Below are 20290 nucleotides of genomic sequence, written 5' to 3'. Positions count from 1 at the left end.
GTTAGCCAGGATGGTCTTGATCTCCCGGCCTTGTGATCCGCCTGCCTCGGCCTTCTAAAGTGCTGGGAATACAGGTGTGAACCACCGCCCCCAGCCTTAAATAGGCCACATTTTGATCAGCTTTGTTTCAGCTCTAATTGGGGATTTAAAAAAATAATTTTTTTTTCTCTTATCTCCTTTCCCCAATTAAGAGGGAATTATAATGCACTGAATTTTAATTGGTAATTGCCTCTTTCTTGTACGTGTTTGAAATCACCAATTTTACTGCATCTTAACTGACATTGCGGTTCCCTATTTTATTTAAATTGTTACAAATTAAGTATGACATACAGAAATGTAGATACAGATATAACCTTGTTTAAATTTGCATGCAGGCTAGGCGCGGTGGCTCACACCTGTAATGCCACCATTTTGGGGGGCAAAGGCGGGTGGATCACGAGGTCAGGAGTTGGAGACCAGCCTGGACAATATGATGAAACCCCGTCTCTACTAAAAACACAAAAATGAGCCGGGCGTGGTGGTGCATGCCTGTAGTCCCAGCCACTAGGAAGGCTGAGGCAGAAGAATCGCTTGAATCTGGGAAGCAGAGGTGGCAGTAAGCCGAGATTGCACCACTGCACTCCAGCCTAGACAACAGAGTGAGACTCCCTCTTAATAAAAATAAAAAAAAAAAAAAAAAGAAAGCAATTTTATTTTTAATCTAATTTATATTTACTTATTTATTAATGCAAAACTGACCTTACAGACATACCTGATAGGAGATTTCCTATTGTCTGGGTCTGTGGCAGACACCACGCCTACAAATGATCCTTGTGGGGTTTCTTCAAAAATTTCAAATATGTAATACGGAAGGAGGAAAAGAGGAGGCTCATCAACATCTTCCACCTGGATCTTAATGAAAGTGGTGGAAGCTTCAGTGTGGTATTTCATGAGCTGCTCATCAACATGATGGTTTTTAACTTTTGCTCTAATACCATAGTGGTTCTGGTGCTCAAAATTCACTTTCTGCAAAGAAATACAGTGTACACAGAAGAAATGGCTTTAATAACCCAAGATACTACTTAGAAAAAAAGTTTTACCTGTTAAAGTAAGTCTCAGTGGCCTTTCAGTTAGATTCTTCTTTTTATGTACATGGATCTCTCTGATATAATTGTTAATCAGGCATAACACATCTGTGTGTATATTGTCAGTTACCTATTTTAGTTTGGAGATAACATTATACTTTTGAGGGCATAAACATCTACTGAAACTGAGAATTAATTTCCTAGTATTTAAGATATTTTCCAAAAAGTTTTCTTTTAATAGAATTAAAACAGTGTTCTGCATATAATTCAAAAAGCTCTGTAATAACTGTATCATCCCTAAAATCCTTTTCTCCATAAAATAGAAATTACAGGTTCTCATTTCAATTATTTAATGAGTTAAAAATTAACCAGTTACACAAAATAGGATATGTTTTAATTTTGCATTATTCTGCAAGGCAAATAATTTTAACATGTCTACCTTTTTTAATATAACTATTCCTTCTTGAGTTTCATGATTAGTAATAATGTCAAATGTCTGTGAATCATCCTCTTCAATGCTGTAATCCATTTCTGCATTCTCTCCTATGTCATTATCATATGCCATGATTGTTCCTATAGAAGTCCCAGTGGGTGCAGATTCAGAGACCGTCAGGCGGTATAAACCTTTAAAAACAAAATTTGAGATATTTTGGATAAATACTTAACATGGAAAACTTGCAATTATAGCATTCTTTATTTATGATCTCTAGGGAATCCCATACCTACCTTTCCCAGTTACTTGTTCTTAATCTTTTTTTCTTTCTCTTTTTTCTTTTTATTCCTTCCTTCCTTCCTTCCTTCCTTCCTTCCTTCCTTCCTTCCTTCCTTCCTTCCTTCCTTCTACCTTCCTCTCTCTCTGCCCCCATATATAGTCTCTTTCCCTTTTTTTTGAAATATAAATACTTTCTAATATCTCATTTGAGCATCTATCATCATCTCTCAAATATATCTTAGGAAAGTCTATCACCAATATTACTTCTATTTACATGCGTGTCACCTCAGTGTTCATGTTTTATTTTTTATTGTAACCTTCAATCATACTAAATTAAATTCAACAGAAATAACTTTCAATTTTACTCTAACATTCCTGATACCTGAAGTTACTGAATGAATATACATGTGGAATAAAGGTGGGAGAGTCTGCATGCAAATAGCTGAGTTCCAAGAAAAACAGTTTGATTCTGAGAGCTTCTGAGGGTCTGAGCCTGCATTACATTAGCTATAGAGGAAATGCAAGGAAATACAGATTGAAAAGAGTTGGTAAATGAATGTAATAGAAAAAATATTTTGTAGTCAAAGATGACCTAGTTGATTTGGTTCTGAGAAAATAATTGCAGATGTATTTTAAAAACATAAATATAACTATAAATTGCTGGGATTTTTTTTTTTATTTTTCAGGAGTAACTTGAATGAAACTGATATAGAACTACACTATTTTTAAATTATTATTTGCAATTGCATTTTCATCCATGTCAATATATGACATTATTCGTGTCAAGCGGCATCAGCAAACATGCAATATTTTAAAAAATGAAACTCCTTAGAATTCTAAAAAAGATGCACATATAATAAAATTCTTCTTTAAAGGAATTCCTATTTCGTTTAGAAGCATGGAGGAGGCAGTCACTTCAAAGACTGCATTTGAGACTTTAATATTTAAGTGGGATAAATGTTATTTTTAAAGTGCTAATATTTTACTACTTTTTTAGAGCAGATGTTGAAGATTGACTATGTAGTAGTACTTTTTACATTATAGAAAAATTAAAAGAATTGTCTATGCTATTGGAAAATTAAAAATCACTAAGACATTAATCTGCAGAAAACAATGACATTGCCATGAACGTGAAAGCGAATGTTTAAAACTTAAATGTTATTGAGCTGATATTAAACTATTGGCCTTCAAAATGAAAAAGAACTGAAGTATTTTCCTCAGTCAATATTTTGTCTATACAATTTTCCATACTTTCAAAAATTATTTTTTTGAACACAATTTTTACAAGGCCCTGTCCTAGAGGCTGGGGCTAGAACAGGTGACTATATATATATATATATATATATATATATATATATATATATATATATAAAAGCTGCCACCATCAGCTCATATTTTTGATGATAAAACAGACAATAAACAAGAGCTACTGGTATATATGAAGGTAGTATTCTGGTGGAATAGTTTAAAATTAATGATAAGGTATAAAGTATTCACTGTAGATTTGACTTTTGGATAAGAATTGAAGAAAGGAAATGAATATCTGGGGAAAAATAATTTCAAGAAGAGGAAAAGCCAGCAAGTCTGGAGTGTTCTGGGAAAAGAGAGGAGGACAGTTGCCTGGTGTTGGCTTCTTAGTAAGCAAAGGGGCAGATAGAAACACTAAGGTTTCAAGAGGTAATGAGACAAGACTGGACAATGGCAGATTACTTCAGACCATTAGGACTATTTAGGTGATATTCAACCTAAGGACTTTTACATCTGTGAGGGAGATGGGAAGACCTTCAAGTGATATGATCAGATGTGCATTTTAACAAGATTATAAAGCTGTGATGAAAATAAACTAAAGGAGAACAATGGTGTAAGCAGAGAGACTAGATGAGAGCCTATTGTACTAACAGAGACAAAATAAGATGGTGGCATGAACCAAGGTGCTAGAGATGTAGTTGGTGAGAAGTGTTCATGTTTTGGATATTTTCTAAGGCAGAGAAAACAGCATCTGCAGATAATTAAATTTTCACTCTGAGAAAAAGAAACGTAGAAAAAGTAGCTTCAATTCTTTATGCAGGGAAGGAAGAGGGTATGTGTGTGGGTGTGTATGTGTATGTGTGCGTTGTGTGTATGTGCATTTGCTCACAGAATGTTGAAAGCCAGGAGCTATCAGAATTGTGGAGGTCATCAATTCAGGCTGAGTGAAAAATTATAGTTGACTTGAATATGCCCACCATAATCTGAGTGGGATCACTAATTCTTCACAACAGTCGTGTTTATATTGAATAAGCAAGATTTTGGCTTGAAAAATACGAAACCTGGATGTTTGAGTACCTGTGATGGGAAAATCTGTAGGAAGAGGGGGTTCAGAGGAGGGGGCTGCTGGAATCAGCAGCTGGGTTAAGTGTATGTCAGGTTTTAAATGTGTAATATATGTGTGTGTGTGTGTGTGTGTGTGTATCAGGAGCTCAGTTAAGAGTATGTTAGGTTTTAAATGTGTATTATACATGTATAGTATATTTGCATTTATATTACATATGTATATTATATGTTATATCCATGATATATAGTGAATGTATCTTATATATAAATCTATTATATATTGTTATGTTATATAGAAATATTTATACATTATATAATATATTATATACATTTATATGTAATACACATATATATTATATATAATACACATTTAAAAACTAACACACACTTAACTGAGCTCCTGATTCCAGCTGCCCCCTCTTCTGAAACGCTTCATATATATATATAAAATATATATTTTATATTTATATATAAATATAAAATATATGAAGATGAGTAGAGAGATGTACTCTTGTGAAGCTCATGGGAGAAGTTCAGTCTGGAGATGTATATTTAATACGAGCTTGTCAGTACAGAGGTGGTATGTAAAGCCATGTGTCTGGTTAAGATCATAAAGGAATGAGTATTTGACTCACAGATATTCTAAAGTTTAAAGTATATATAGAAGAAGAAAAGGCAAAGAATGAAAAAACAGGGACTAGTAAGATAGAAGAAAAAGCTAATGAGAATGGAACATTAAGGTTTTCAAGGAGAGGTTGATCAATTATGTCAAATTCTTCCAATAAATCAAGTGTTATAACTGAGAATTGACATTGCATTTACTTCCATTTAGGTTATTGATAGAAATGATCAGATCAGTTTGGTCAAGTAGTGTGGATGTAGCTCAAATGGAGTAAGTTCTGAGATTTTGAGGTCATTAATTGAAAACAATAAGTATTCACAACATTTTTAAGAAATATTATCTAATGAGAAAGGAGAAATACAAAGCATCTTTAGCTGAGTATGGAAGTGAAGGCATGAAAGTGTTTTTGTTTTGTTTTGTTTTAGGATGTGAGAAACAAGAATAAGAAGTATGTTTGGATATGACAGATATGAACCAGCAGAGGACGCTGTTAACACAAGGGAGAGGGATGTTTGAGAGATGCCTTTAACTGGGAGAGTAGAGAGTGTTGCCCACAACACTGGGTATAGGTATTGAGTATTTAAATTGAGAGGAGGGTAATGGGATTCCCACAGGGGAAAATCGTGTGGACAAGAGTAAGGAGGCCAGTATCAGATTCACCCACACTCGTATTTGAGTGAAAGTACTAAGAGTAATACCATCATCTCATATTCAGATTCGAGTAACGAAGACAATTTTAAAACATATTTTAAAATTCTAATTTATTTAAAATATTTTAATATCAAAGTTGAGAAAAATCAGAGGGAAACTGAGAAAGGGAGTAGAAGCTTCAGGATATTTTATCGCAACAAGTTCTTTGGGAATCTTCTATTTAATCATCATCTGCATAAAATTTAGACCAAATTTATTGAATAAATCCAGTCACTATTTCCCACATATTATACACCAATTATTTTATAAAGTTCTGGATATTTCATATTTAACTTGACATTCTCCTCTTGCCTTCAGAGGCCACATTAATGTTGTGGACAGTCACACACATCATACATTACACTACATAGAGAGAGATGAAGGTGTAAACTCTGACCCCTTTGCCTATAGTCTATCCACAGAGGAACTGTTTTCTCAACCCATATAATAGTGGTAATTTTTTAATATGACCAAATTTAAAATGGTGAGATAGGGCAGAAATAAAAAATTGAGATTTGTGATATTTATTGAAAAATCAAAAGATCTGATAACCTTGCATGTGTTGGCTATACTCAGTAGTGTCTGTATTATTTAGGTGTGGGCATTTGTGTGTGCACACACACATTAACAGTATTCTCAAGTCTGTACACTTAATGAATGGAAAATTCAAGGTTTAAAAGCAAATTTGTATGATGCCAACGTCCTGTGCTTATTCATGGACTCAACTACAAGAAGGAAGTCAGTGAAAGTAATACTTCACTTGGGCCATTAAAAATGACATGATTTCACTTGACTTTGAGGAATGGGGGCAAGGTACAGAAAAGGATAAGAAAAAAAGTAATCAAAAGATAGTTTTGTTTCTGTCTATAAACAACAACTAAGAAATCATTCTATGGTATAATTTTTTATTGGTTCCTTTCTTTGTTCCATGATAATTAAATTTTCTTCCTAGCATGATAATTACTTCTGCTTTCTGGAAGTGCTTATAAATGTATTTCTGTAGCTAAAACTGTATAACCTAAAAAATAAATTTCCTAGAAAAGAAATTCCTCCAACAATTGCATAAGAAAATTTTATGAAGCATACTATGTGCTTATATTTAGCTTGTAGTAATTGCTTAAATTATTAGAGCAGGTGTGGCCTATTCTGGCTATAAAGTAAAAAGAAATACAAAAAGTCATTTTTAAATGATTATCTATGGTTTGCAGAAGAAGGACCCCACAAAGATATCTGTGTCCGAATTCCCCTGAACCCGTAAATATGTTACCGAAAGTGGCAAAAGGGAATTAAGGTTGCAGATGGAATTCAGGTTGCTAATTAGCTGACCTTGAGATGGGAATATTATCCTGCTTTATCCATTCAGTCTAATTACATGAGTGCTTAAAAGTAGAAGAGGCAAATGTGTGGGTTAGAGAGTTGTCAGTGTGTGAAGTATGTGGCACTCCTTGCTGCTTCCGGGATGTGTGGGCTAAATCAAGAACCATAAAGAGGCCTTCAGGAATTAAGGATGTCTCCCAACTTACAGCCATGAAGAAAACAGAGACCTTAACTCTACAAATATTGTAAACTGAATTCTGCTAACCCTTAATTAACTAGGAAGTGAATACTCCCCTAGATCCTACAGCGATAAATGCCTCCCGGAATCCTTTGATCATAACCCAGTGAAACCCATAATACATTTGTTTTAAGCCACGAAGTTTGTGGCAATTTATTACAGCAGGAATAGAAACTAACACATTATTCTTTCATTTATATTTAACTTTCAACATGAATTAGAATAATCATACCAGAACAATTGGCAAATTTATTTTATATAATTTCAGTGTTAATGTAGTATTTTTAGAATGAAAACAATAAAATCTACTTCTATTTAACACACTTATATTTATATTATAATGAAGATTTAGAATGCTTTTTACTTACTTTCTTTAAATATAGGCTTATTGTCATTAACATCTGAAAGTTTAATTAATACACTCGTTGTTCCAGACAACGCTCCTGGCTGACCAATCATGTCCTTGGCTTGAATGATTACCCAATACTCATCTTGCAGTTCTCTATCCATTTTAGAAGATATTCTTATGACTCCTTTAAAAATGTAATAAAATTCCAATTATTTCATTATTAATCATGACGAAGTTCTAGTTAATTTCTTAACCACTGCACTATACATGATTTTGCTGGATGTTGAACCACTACAATATGACAGAGACTTTCCTGGAGAAAAATAATAATAATAAATTAAACATCAACACTGCCTGGAGTCTAGAGTGATCCTCACAATACTAGGAACAATACTAGGAACACTGGTAGGCCCTTAATAAAATACTATGTTAAGATAATCCACAGGTAGAAAAAAAAAAGAATGTCTTGTTTTTTACTTTAAACTATTTTCTGCTATCTTCTCTAACATAATATCGGCTTGCTACAATTAACTTTGTCCCCGAAACTCTGAAGTTAGTATATTATTGATAAATTTGTAAATTATAATACCAAATTTATGAAATAAATATCATGCCCTTATTATTTTGAAGCCTGCTTAGAATTATGAGATCTGAAGAAAACCTGGTTGTTGACCCACAGTTATTTTATATGCGTGTGTGTGTCTGTGTGTGTGTATATACATGTATATGATATATTCAAACTCAAGATAATTAATGATATATATTGCAATAAATGCTTAACTTCTATAAGATTATTTAGTATAAATTAATTATCACTGAGAAGAACCTAAGAAAGTCTTAAGACAGGTTCACAGGAGAGGACTCAACATTTCTAAAGATTTGGGAAACACATAGACATTCACAAAAAATAGATAATAGCCAATACCCAAATATATCACGGACAAAATATTCAATAAAAATTGTGATATTTATGGACATAGAGATGGAAACCATAGACACTCAGGTCTACTAGAGAGGGGAAGGAAGGAGGGAGGGAGATAGTTGAAAAACTTCTGATCAGGTAGTATGTTCACTACCTGTCTGTGACGGGATCATTACTACCCCAACCCTCAGCATCACAGAATTTACCCACATAACAAACTTGCACATTTACTCCCTGACCCTAAAATAAAAGTAAATTAAAAAAAAATACAATGAATTTGTGAAAAAAAATTGACATATGAGTATAAAAGGCACACCTGATTTCAAAGACTGAGAAGAAAAAATGTGAACTATCTCCATAGTTCTGTATTGATTATTTGTTGCAATGGCAGTATTTTTGATATATTGGATTAAATTTAATGTAATATAATTTTTTTAAAAAATGGTTGTATGTATTTTTAAAAGATAAATGAGACCATAACACGAGGGGATTTTAGTTGGGGACTAAGTGTTTCACACATGTAACCAATTATCTGAATCCCAGTGGAAAGCATTGAATATGTTGCGCAAGTGCTGCTAGCATCTCCCTGTATGTGACTCAAGGGAGAAGGACGTAGGAGTCTTTGTTCCCCATTAACTGCGCCTACTTAGCTTTCAACTTTTCCTCTCAGCCTTTAGACTGAATAAAGAATATGTATTTCTGGATCTTATGCACTTCAGAACTTATGCTTTCAGTAATTTGATCCATGTTTGTTGCTGTCCATACCAACTCTTCTCCAGCAACGCAAGTTATAGTTTAGCTACCCTACTCAGTATATTTAAAAAGTCAGCGTGCAAAGTGGAAAGAAAAAATGGTCACGAAGGCCCGGTATGCCCCAGCATGTGTTTGTACTCTAGACACCTCCCTTTCTTCTCTCTGCTGTGTTTCTCCACACTGGTGTCCTGTTATTCTAAGAGTTTCAACTCTTTCCCACCTCAGGAATTTCCCTAATTTTTCCCATGCCTTGGAATCATCTTCCGCTTTCCCTTCCTTGTCTACAGGCTCAGCCAAAATTCTGATTTCAGTGCATTCTGCCTTGACCACAAAATATAAAGTAAGCCTCACTTGTTTTCTCCCACTGGAACTTTTTGGTTTTACTTCATAATTACCCACAGTGGAATGTATGTGTGCATCACTATTCATGTTTCATGTCTATCTGCAAGTTCCAAGAAAGAAGAGTCCATGAGTGTATTTTGTTTTTGTTACTATTATATTTCATTTTAATTTTGCAACTTTGTACCTTTATAAATCTAGCAAGTTGTATAACACTTGGTACATATTCAGCCTTTTGAGACCTGAATGTGGGAAGGAATTAAAGTCTAATGTTTTGAGGCATTCGTTGCATATAATACAATAATTTTCCTTCCATGCATCTGAAAAAATAAAGGCCATGTACATTCTTGAGAGAATTAAGAACACAGTCACTCAAATAATATTTTTTAGGATCAGATTCTCTAAAGAAACCTTAACTGAAAAGGGCTGAGACATTCAGTATTTACTGAGTGAATAAATAAGAAATGTTTAAAGATCGAACACAATACTTTAATTCTTTAAAGGTTTTGATATAAGCTGGAAATAATATTTTCCTTGTATCAAAAACCATAGAATTTTACTTCTTTGGCACTTCTCACGTTCTTGGATGATTAGTTATATACTTTTTTTTAAATCAGAGGAGACTATAAACTCCTAAAGGAAAAAAAATTATACGGGCCTAATATTTGTTTTGAACACAACAATTAAGATTTGTTTAATGAATTAGGGTCATATGATTATTTAAAGAAAAGATAAAAGCGTGTGTTCTACTTATTTTATATTTAATTGATTAATGCAAATTGATAAAGCAATGCAGAAAAAGAATCACATATTGTATTCATGTAAATCAGAAATATGTAAAATACAGAATTATTTTTAGGTGAATGTCTCATAACAATTTGTACACTTAGCTTCATACTCAGACTTAATCTCAGTCATTCTGTAGGGGTATGCAGCTGTATTTCATTGTGGTTTTAGTTTGTATTCCCTGATGACTAATGAGGCTGAGCATTTTTAATATGCTTACTGGCTTTTGTATATTGTTCTTTGTCAATTGCTTATAAAAGCCTTTTCCCTCTATTTCTAAATTGGGTTGCTTGTCTCTTTTTCTAATTCACTTAAAGGAATCCTTACATATGATTTATACCACATATGCAAGTAATTTGTGCTACGGACATGGAAAATCCAATTTCCTAACCTTAGAAATACCAGCTAAAAGACTAAAAGTAATTAAATGCTTAGGAATTGCAATCTTTTTATGTATTGGCATATCAGGTCTACTGTGAAACATGTTTCTAAGCAGATAATTTTTGCTGACAATTGCCTTCTTTAGAATCATGTTAAACTTTGCTTGTTTCATTCACAAATACCTGTTGTTGGTTCAACAGAAAAATATGGCTGGCCTTGTAATAAGCTGTAGAGGAGACGAGCATTATTACCACTTGAAGGGTCATCAGCATCACTTGCTGTCACCTGGATGACTAATGTTCCTAAAGAGAACATAATACAGTAAATTAAGACTGTTGTCTTATTCAGGATGAATTCAGTTCTATGAAGCGGTCTTTCTTTACCAAGCAAGACGTTGTTACAAAATGAAAGCTCAATTCACCTCCTTGTTCTTAACTGTAAAAGTAATGCATTTTTTTGTTGTTTTTTTATTTTTTTTCAGGCAAAAGAATATAACTTTTAATATAAAATATTCCTAATCCCCATATGCAATATGGAATTTTCAACATATAGATTGGTGGCCTAATAAAATGTAGCTATTAAACAATTCACTGTAATGTGTAATTTGTAAATCATAAACTTTTCCAAGGTGTATTATTAGTGGAGAAATTAAAAGGAACTTGGAAATGCTTTTCACCAAAAACTAGAGTGTAGTATGTACCTTAAACAAATTGGAGAAGGTTGATAAATATTTACAACGATTATTGAATTAAGCTTGAAAGAGGATGCAGTTGAGGATGAGGATGGGCATGATTATTTAGCTCCTTTAATTCTCTTCTCTAATATACCTACTTGCTTTGATGAATTTTTTAAAAAGCAAGTAAAACCTTGCAGATATTGATAACATAAGCATTCTCATTAAAATTCAGTAACAAGAAATGAAATCATATGGAATAATTATTTATACATTTAAAATTATTGCTCAGATTTTTTTTTTTTTTTTGAGACAGAGTCTCACTCTGTCGCCCAGGCTGGAGTGCAGTGACCAGATCTCAGCTCACTGCAAGCTCCGCCTCCCAGGTTTATGCCATTCTCCTTCCTCAGCCTCCCAAGTAGCGGGGACTACAGGTGCCCACCACCTCGCCCAGCTAGTTTTTCATATATATGTATATTTTTAGTAGAGACGGGGTTTCACCATGTTAGCCAAGATGGTCTCAATCTCCTGACCTCGTGATCCTCCCGTCTCGGCCTCCCAAAGTGCTGGGATTACAGGTTTGAGCCACTGCACCCAGTCTAGTGCTCAAATTTAAAAAATATATATTTATTTTAAAATATTGAGCTTTCAAAGTATCTTTCTGTAAACATGGAATTGAATGTCATGGATCTTGTTGGAAATATGTATTTGTTGAAACACTATGTACTGTGTCAATAAGAATGGCAACACGAATGACACAAAATTAAATAGCTTCTGTGGTTTTGTTTGCAGGTGGCATCATGAATTTTCTCATCACAGCCCAATTTTATAAACTGATACACTCTAATAGGAATCCATTCTATACTTCACCAACATGAAGCTTTCCCTGTGGTCCTAAGTAGTATATATGCTTTGCCATTTTGTCTTAACATTTTATAATGCTGTTTAATATTTGTTTTAATATCATACAGCATATTTTATTGAAGTAGAATTTCTTCTTATTCATATAATTTTAATGGGTAATACTTTTATTTGATTCAAAATCAAGAACAATAAAATGCATGAGAAGAAAACTCTTTGCCTCTCTTTTCCAAAACTTATTCAATTCCTTCAACCACTCAACTTGTACACACTTAGTAGTTTCAGATATTTTAAAGTGAATTTATTTAGTAATTTTGAAAAGTTGTTCCAACAAAATAGTTCATAGGGACCATCACTTTCATTGATCTATATTTGGCAAGACTTGTTCCTTTAACTATCCTTCTATGCACCGATCCACTTACTTCTACCACATTTCCTCATTATAATCCTTTATCATTTCTTTCCATAAGGGGTTCCCATGCCTGGTTTCTAGAACTATATTTCCTATCTTTGGTTTCAGACACCATCATCAAAATCATAGAAATATAAGTCTTTAGAGCCCTTAAGCTAGTACTATACAAATGAGAACAAAGAAGTCCAGAAAATGCAATGACATACAAAAGATGACCTCACACTTTGGTGACAGAAATATGTCATACAGTGAGGTTCTTTTTTCCAGTCCAGTTTTTTTAGCACACTTTTTCTATAAAATAAATTTTATTATACATATTCAAGGTATGTAATATGTTATGCATATAGATATTAATGTGGTTACTATAGTGAAGCAAATTATAGCCATCATCTCACAAAGTTACTCATTTTTGTGTGTGCACGGAAAGAGCAAGTATAATCTACTCACCCATCGCAAATCTCAAATATAATACAATATTATTAACTATAGTCCTCATGTTGTACATTAGATTTCTAGATTTGTTTATCTTACATATCTGTTACTTTGTATTCTTTGACTTACATCTCTCCATTTCCTCCCTCCTCATACCCCCGACGTGTTATTTTATTCTCTATCTTTGTACATTGAACTTTTTTAAAGATTCCACATATAAGTAAGATCATGCAATATTTTTATTCTACGTCTGGCTTATTTCACGTAGCATAATGTCCACCAGACTCATCCATGTTGTGGCAAATGGCAAGATTTTCTTCCTTGACAATACTTAATAATATTCCTTTATAAATATATAACACAGTTTCTTTATTTATTCCTCTATCTGATAAGGGATTTATTTAAAAGAACTCATACAACTCAACAGCAAAAAGTCAAATAACCAGATTAAATAATTGGCAAAGAACCAGAATAGCCATATCTCCAATGAAGACACATACAAATAAATGGCCAATGGTTATATGAATGGGTTCTCAACATCACTAATCATCATGAAAATGCAAATAAAAACCACTATGAAATATCACTTCACACTTCTTAGGATGTTTATTATTAAAAAGACAAGAGATAGCAAGTGTTGGTGAGAGTATAGAGAAAAGGGAACACTTGTGCACTGTACGTGAGAATGTAGATTCATGTAGCTATAATGGAAAACAATATGGTGGTTCCTAAAGAAATTAACAATAGAAGTATTATATCACCCAGCAATCCCACTACTGGGTATTTATTTAAAGAAAATGAAATACACCACTAGCAAATATATCTGCACTCCCATGTTCACTGCAGACTTATTCACAATAGCAAAGACATGGAAAAACCTCTCATTTCTCTTGATTTCCCTTTGTATCTGATGCCAATGTGTACTCCTTACACACACCTGGATTATTGTGCCTACTCAGTAACCTACTGTACACCTGTTCTCTCAGGTCTTCTCTTGATCTGACCCATAGAGAGTAAAGAGGCAGTGACATGCCAGAGCAAGTGAACATTTTTTACTGATGCTTCATTTACTTGTAACCAAAAGATACTTCAACATTTTTCTCTTGTTCTCTGCTAAGTGGGAAATCTAATGTAGCCTGTTAATAGATTACACAAAATAATTTATCTGAGTGTGTAGAAAATCTAAAACGTCAAAGTCTTAGAAATTTTAGTGGATAAAAACTGTGATATTATAAATATTCAGAATACCACTCATATATGAATTTGATGGGAATTTTAATTTCTGGGGAAATATTTACTATTCTTTCTTATGAACCTTGTGGCATTTTAAAAGAACCAAGGCTATGGAATTGGATTAACTCAACAATGTTTTAGAAATGTTTACTTTTTGGTAAGGACTATCAGTGAGTATTAAGCGATTCATTCCTTACATTTGTGTGTGTGAGAAGATGCTTATGTGTATATAGAGGCATATATATATATACACACACACACGTAGATCTAAGTAATTGTGTGTGTATATATATATACACACACATATGTGTATATACACAAATGTGCATATATATACACACACACACACGTGTATATACACACACATATGTGTGTGTGTGTGTGTATAGATGCACATTTACTGAAAAGGTTCCCTGATGTTTAGCTCTGCCACCTTCTCATGAAAGGGTTCCCTATATTTGTATAATCTTATCTCTGATTCTCTAGTTGGCTCCACTAGCTATTCATTACTGCAGGGCAAATATTATTCTCTGAACTACTGTAGTTTTGTCCTAGGCCTTTGCTCCTTATTAGAGCAACTCCTGTAAGTATTCTTCTTCAATAAAACGGCCTTGCAGAGATTGCAGCATTCAGAGATCGCACCATTGCACTCCAGTCTGGCCGACAGACATAAATCTGTAACGAATTATATATCTGTATCTAATATATATATGGGTGTGTGTATATATGTATTTGCCCTCTTAATTTATATATAATATATAATTTGTAAATTATATATTACATATAATTGTTTTTTGCTTTATATATTATATATAATTTATAATCCTTACCAAAGGACTTTGCTATATATATTAGATATAAATTAGATATACTTTGCTACATATTAGATATAATATATTATATATAACATATATATCTAAATTAAGAGGACAAATATATGCAGCAGTATTTCCAAATATTTAGTGCTTGTAGTTTTTCTCTTAATTTTTACTCATGCCTTGGAAATGTTGGCTGTAAAATTTAGATGAATCTTAGCAATGTTTGATTTTTACAGGACCTAATTATCTTTGTTTTATTTTATTTAGCTATTTCCTACTTTCTTTTTCCTCTTTCAGTTATTATTGACACCACGATTTATAAAATACAGTTTAAGCAATTTTAAATCTTCTTAGATAGTTTCTATTTTTTTAAAAGAGAATTAAGCCTGTATGTTTTCCTAATCAGTAAGTTATATTCTGCAGAAATCCTCAAGAAATAGTCAAGTAACATAAATAGATCATAATAATAATTAAATATAAAACAGAAAGCAATATAAAAACATTTAACACAATAGTAAATATTTATATTTTTATGAAGACTTGTTATTTGTAAGCGAATCAATTTGTACATTCACCTGTAGTTAGGAATTATAGTCCACATAAAATTGAAAACATTACTATGAAACCAATAAAGCGTCTTTCAGTGGAAATGATCAATTGTCTTATAGTGCTCCTTTCCTAGTTAAATATAGGTTAACCAATACTTGTTGGTTTAGACAATGAATGTTTAATTCCTACATAATTTTTATAAGAACATATGTAAGTATTTCAGCATTTGTCTGTAATATCAGCACTGTGTCATGTTTAAGTCATAATGAATACCACCACAATGCTCTTTTCAGGTACTGGAGGATTTCTAGGCTTACGTCATTACTTCCGTCATGTCCTGATTACTGTTTACTGTCAGAATCACTCTGCCTCTGGTTGATGAGAAATGTAGCTCCCATTCCCGGTCATCCCATTTCCTAAAATCAATCCACTATGAATTGCTGTTGTGCTCTGAAATATTATGACTACTATTCTACATAAGAACCACTGTTTATAAAGGCCATATCTGTATCCTCTTGAAACTTTTAAAATTGTATTTCCATGGAAAATATATTTCAATTTTTTATATATATAAGGAGAAAAATTTACAAAAACATAATAAAGTACATCTAAAAATCCACTTTCATTTGCAATAAAAACTTTTTAAAAATTAAGAATGAAAGGAAACGTTCTGAATCTGATAATGAATGCTTTTAAGACTTGACAGTAATTATATTTAATTGTGAAGTGTTAAAACTTTTCCTCTGCAATAATAAAAGGAAAAAAATGTTTTTCTGTCACTATTATTTTTTTTCAGCATTGTATTGAACTTCCTAGACAATGCAATGAGGCAATACCATGCAGTTCTAACACATTTATAGACAGGTAGATAAATAAATATTGGAAAAGAATAAATAAAATTAAATAATTAAAATCAATAATATTTTTGGTAGAAAATCAAATAAAATATGCATATAATTACAGAAAAATATTAAATTCATAAATTTAACAAGTCAACAGGAACACAAAGGATATATAAAAGTGAATTTTTAAAATATATGTGTATATATATATACACTCTGGTATATATATTCATGAAACTTATTTTAGTTAAATATATAATATATATGAAAAGGAAATAAAATATTCAGGAATATTAAAACAAAAATCATAACCTCTGTAAAACAACTAAAGATAAATTAATGGCACAAGTAAACAGATGAAAATACTGGATTTAGGAATTAGATGACTACTTAAAAATAAAAAAGATACACAGCTTAAAAGCTGTCTCAATCAAAATCCTAGTAGATTGTATAAATGGTTAACTTGGAAAGACAATTAAAAAATAAATAAAATTTGTATGGAAAAACAAGGACCAAGCATGGCCAAGGCATTTTATGTTTGTTTGTTTGCTTTGTTTTGTTTTTGTCTTTTTTTTTTGAGATGAAGTCTCACTCTGTTGCCCTGGCTGGAGTGCAATGGCGTGGTCTGAACACTGCAACTTCTGCAATGCAATTTTATTGAAGAAGAATACCTACAGGAGTTGCATTAATAAGGAGCAAACGCCTAGGACAAAACTACAGTAGTTCAGACAATAATATTTGCCCTGGAGCAATGAATAGCTAGTAGAGTCAACTAGAGAATCAGAGATAAGATTATACAAAAATAGGGAACCCTTTCATGAGAAGGTGGCAGAGATGGACACCAGGGAAACTTTTCAGTAAATTCTGTAGGGTCAGTTTGATATCTCCATTTATCTGTCCATCTAACACCAATTTTGGGATATAAAATTTGGCACCTGCTTTAAACCATTCACAAATATCAGTTTAAAACAGATGGTAGATCCAAATGTGAAAGGCAAATAATAAGAAACATAAGAATATAAATATTAGAATAATAAAACTTTCAGAAAAAAAGAAAAATAGAGGGGGAAAAGCAAAAATTTCAGAATCAGGGCAAATATATGTATATAATATTTATGGAAAACATATATTTAGGCCTGGCGAATTTTATATTTTTCTCAATGCCCAAATCTCTTTTTCAATTTGTTAAACATATTTTTTGTTCCTCTACCCAGGACGGATTGATTGTTCTTACTCCACTGAAGTAGGGTAGCATATTTAGGGTGCATTATCTGATAAGAACGTGAAGCATGGTACAGGTCATTTATTTCTAACCTCTTTGCCTCTCTTCATTCATTTGATGAACATTTTATTCTGAGAGCATTAATACCTGCAGAGTGGATCTCACTACATTAGTGAATCAAAAATTAAATTCTTTCTTTTTAGAAAAGATTTTAACATTAAATATAGAACCAGAAGAATATTCTTCATCAGTATTTACATCATTTAATGAGTTTCTTAGTTTAACTATTTTATCATACAGTGCCTTATGTTATCCCTGTTCTCCTTTCAGATTTAACTAAGTCTTAAGAGTTTATTTTTTGCTCATTTGTCGGACACATTGTTTCTCACACTCCATGGAAGAAGCTACAAGTACAAAGCAAATGTTTGCAAAATTCACTCTAGCTTATTTTAATGACTTAATAATAGTCATTTTGAAAAACAGGAAATCTGGGACAAATGATTCTAGGACATGATGACAGAAAAATAGGAGTAAAGCAGAACTGTCTTGGGTAAAACTGGAGATCTGATCCCTCACTCTACCTTAAAACAACAGTGACAATATAAAATGACCACTAAGATAGCACACAAAATGGAAATAATGTAGCACGAATTGTGTACATTGAATTGCCACAGCCTTAAGTCCTATTATTTCCCCCTAATACACCATCTGGTAAGCAGAATTGGATAACTACCAAATGATGGGAACTCTGAAAAGTTTAAATTAATGAGATCCTTGTAATCAAATTAGCAACAAATGCAAACAGAGAGTGAGAAAATGCTTTTTTGGGAGACTGAAGGGTCCAAAGTTCAGCATGCAACCCTGAGTGTGGTCACTGTGGCTGGATCAGAGGTGGCGGTGGTATTTGGAAATGCAAATAATCAAAACGACTTGTAGTTTGTATCCATTCTAAGTGAACAAAAGTGTACTTAGAAAAAAAAATTCTCTTAGAATCGTATTTTAATTAGAGTAGCGTATCAGTTCACTTATTCTGATAATAAACATACAAATATAATTATTACTGTAATCATCTTGGGTTCCATTGTTGTGTGGATAGTTGACATTGTTTGTATTACTGTGGAGAGACTTTTCATGATTGCAAATTTAAAACATTAATTATGTATTTCTAGCTAGTTTCCGAATCTTGGCAACTTTTCATTGCAAAAGGTCTTTATAAAAATAAGTTCAGCATAATATTTGGCTTTGCTTATTTTATCAGTCACAGTATTTGCAGAAACTTATTGTAATATAGGTCAGTGGTCATTCATGTTTTTGGCACCAGCGACCAGTATCGTGGAAGACAATTTTTCCATGGTCAGAGTGGGGAGTGAGCATGGGGATGGTCTGGAGATGGTTGAAGTGCATTACAGTTATTGTGCACTTTATTTCTACTATTACTACATTGTAATACATAATAAAATAACTATACAACTCACCGTAATGAGGAATTAGTGGGGGTCCCTGAGCTTGGTTTCCTGCAGCTAGATAGTCCCATCTGGCAGCGATGGGAGACAGTGACAGATCATTAAGCATTAGATTTTCATAAGGAACATACAACCTAGCTTCCTCACCTGTGCAGTTCACAATAGGATTTGCACTCCTATAAGAATCTAATCCTGCCACTGATCTGACAGGAGGAGGAGCTCGGGTGGTAATGCAAGCCACGGGGAGCGGCTGTAAATACAAATAGGGCTTAGCTCTTTTCCTTGCTGCTCACCTCCTGCTGTGCAGCCTGGCTCCTAAGAGGCCACGGACAAGTACCAGTCTGTGGCCTGGTTGTTGGGGACCACTGACGTAGGTGACACAGGATGTAAACTTGTACCACATGCTTGAAAGGAAAGTGTTAGTTTGGTTGTCTCTAGAAATTGCATTTACTGGTATATTTTTCATTTTTATGACAGAAAATTTTAGTGTGATAATAGCATCTTAACAGAAGATAATATTTGTGTGTGTGTGTGAAATGAAGCATTCTGGTAATGTTTTAAGGTGCTAACCTGTATAAAACTACATAGAAAATTTAAAGATTGAGAGCATTAATGGAAGCATCAATAATAATTTATCCAAACAGCAGATGTATTCTGCCATCAGTGAGTAAAACCTGAGGTAAAGGCAGTGTGACTCCGTCTCTGCTGAGTTATGTAAGTTTTATTATTAACCAGGAGTTATCCTGAGGAATTAACTATTCTCATGCAGATGTTTAACATGGCTTACAAATCTTTATTGAATGATGTCCTCCCCTGTATCACATAGAATGTTTTATCCACTGGGGATTACGGGAGGCGTACAAACAAAAACTCATAAAAAGTGAAAAATTTTCACATGCAGACTAATTTAGATATTATGTAGGCAATAGAGAAATTAGCAACCTGTGGCAAGGGCATTTTATAATTAAAGCTTACATTTATTATGGAATGCTAAAGTACAGTTGCCACAGTACAGTATAGTGTTTGAATGCTAAGATTTCAGCTGTAGATTTCAAAATGACATTTACTTTAGTATGTTATATTTTATTGGCTTTGAATTCAATAGTAAGAAGACTCACCATTCTTTTCTTACAATGTAGATAAAAATGTAATGGAAAAGCTATTTTTACATCCAGTTTTAGTACAAGTATACTTTGATTAATCTGAAACAAATTTATTGAGATATTGGGTTGTAAAATTGTCAACTGTAAAGCAATGCAAATCAAATAATATTATAGCGATCCACACTCTGCATCAGTA

General features: G+C 32.8%; 1 protein-coding gene across 4 annotated transcripts in view; it reads right to left on the bottom strand.

Annotated features, from left to right (window-relative positions):
- Window positions 1-20290, bottom strand: part of CDH19 (cadherin 19) — a 104487-nt gene that overhangs the window by 48229 nt on the left and 35968 nt on the right. For all 4 annotated transcript variants that reach the window (XR_010582803.2, XR_012427141.1, XM_005586494.5 and 1 more), the window contains 4 exons: window positions 10669-10788; window positions 7325-7489; window positions 1504-1688; window positions 752-1005 (listed from right to left, as the gene is read on the bottom strand). Coding sequence is in view for 2 of the 4 variants with exons in the window: in XM_005586494.5 (XP_005586551.3) it covers window positions 752-1005; window positions 1504-1688; window positions 7325-7489; window positions 10669-10788 (724 nt within the window). In the remaining 2 variants the exon portion in view is untranslated. The remainder of the gene's footprint in view (window positions 1-751; window positions 1006-1503; window positions 1689-7324; window positions 7490-10668; window positions 10789-20290) is intronic.

This window comes from Macaca fascicularis, chromosome 18 (assembly GCF_037993035.2).
Source record: "Macaca fascicularis isolate 582-1 chromosome 18, T2T-MFA8v1.1".
Classification (NCBI taxonomy): Eukaryota; Metazoa; Chordata; class Mammalia; order Primates; family Cercopithecidae; genus Macaca; species Macaca fascicularis.
This window is presented reverse-complemented; position numbering and strand designations above follow the sequence as displayed.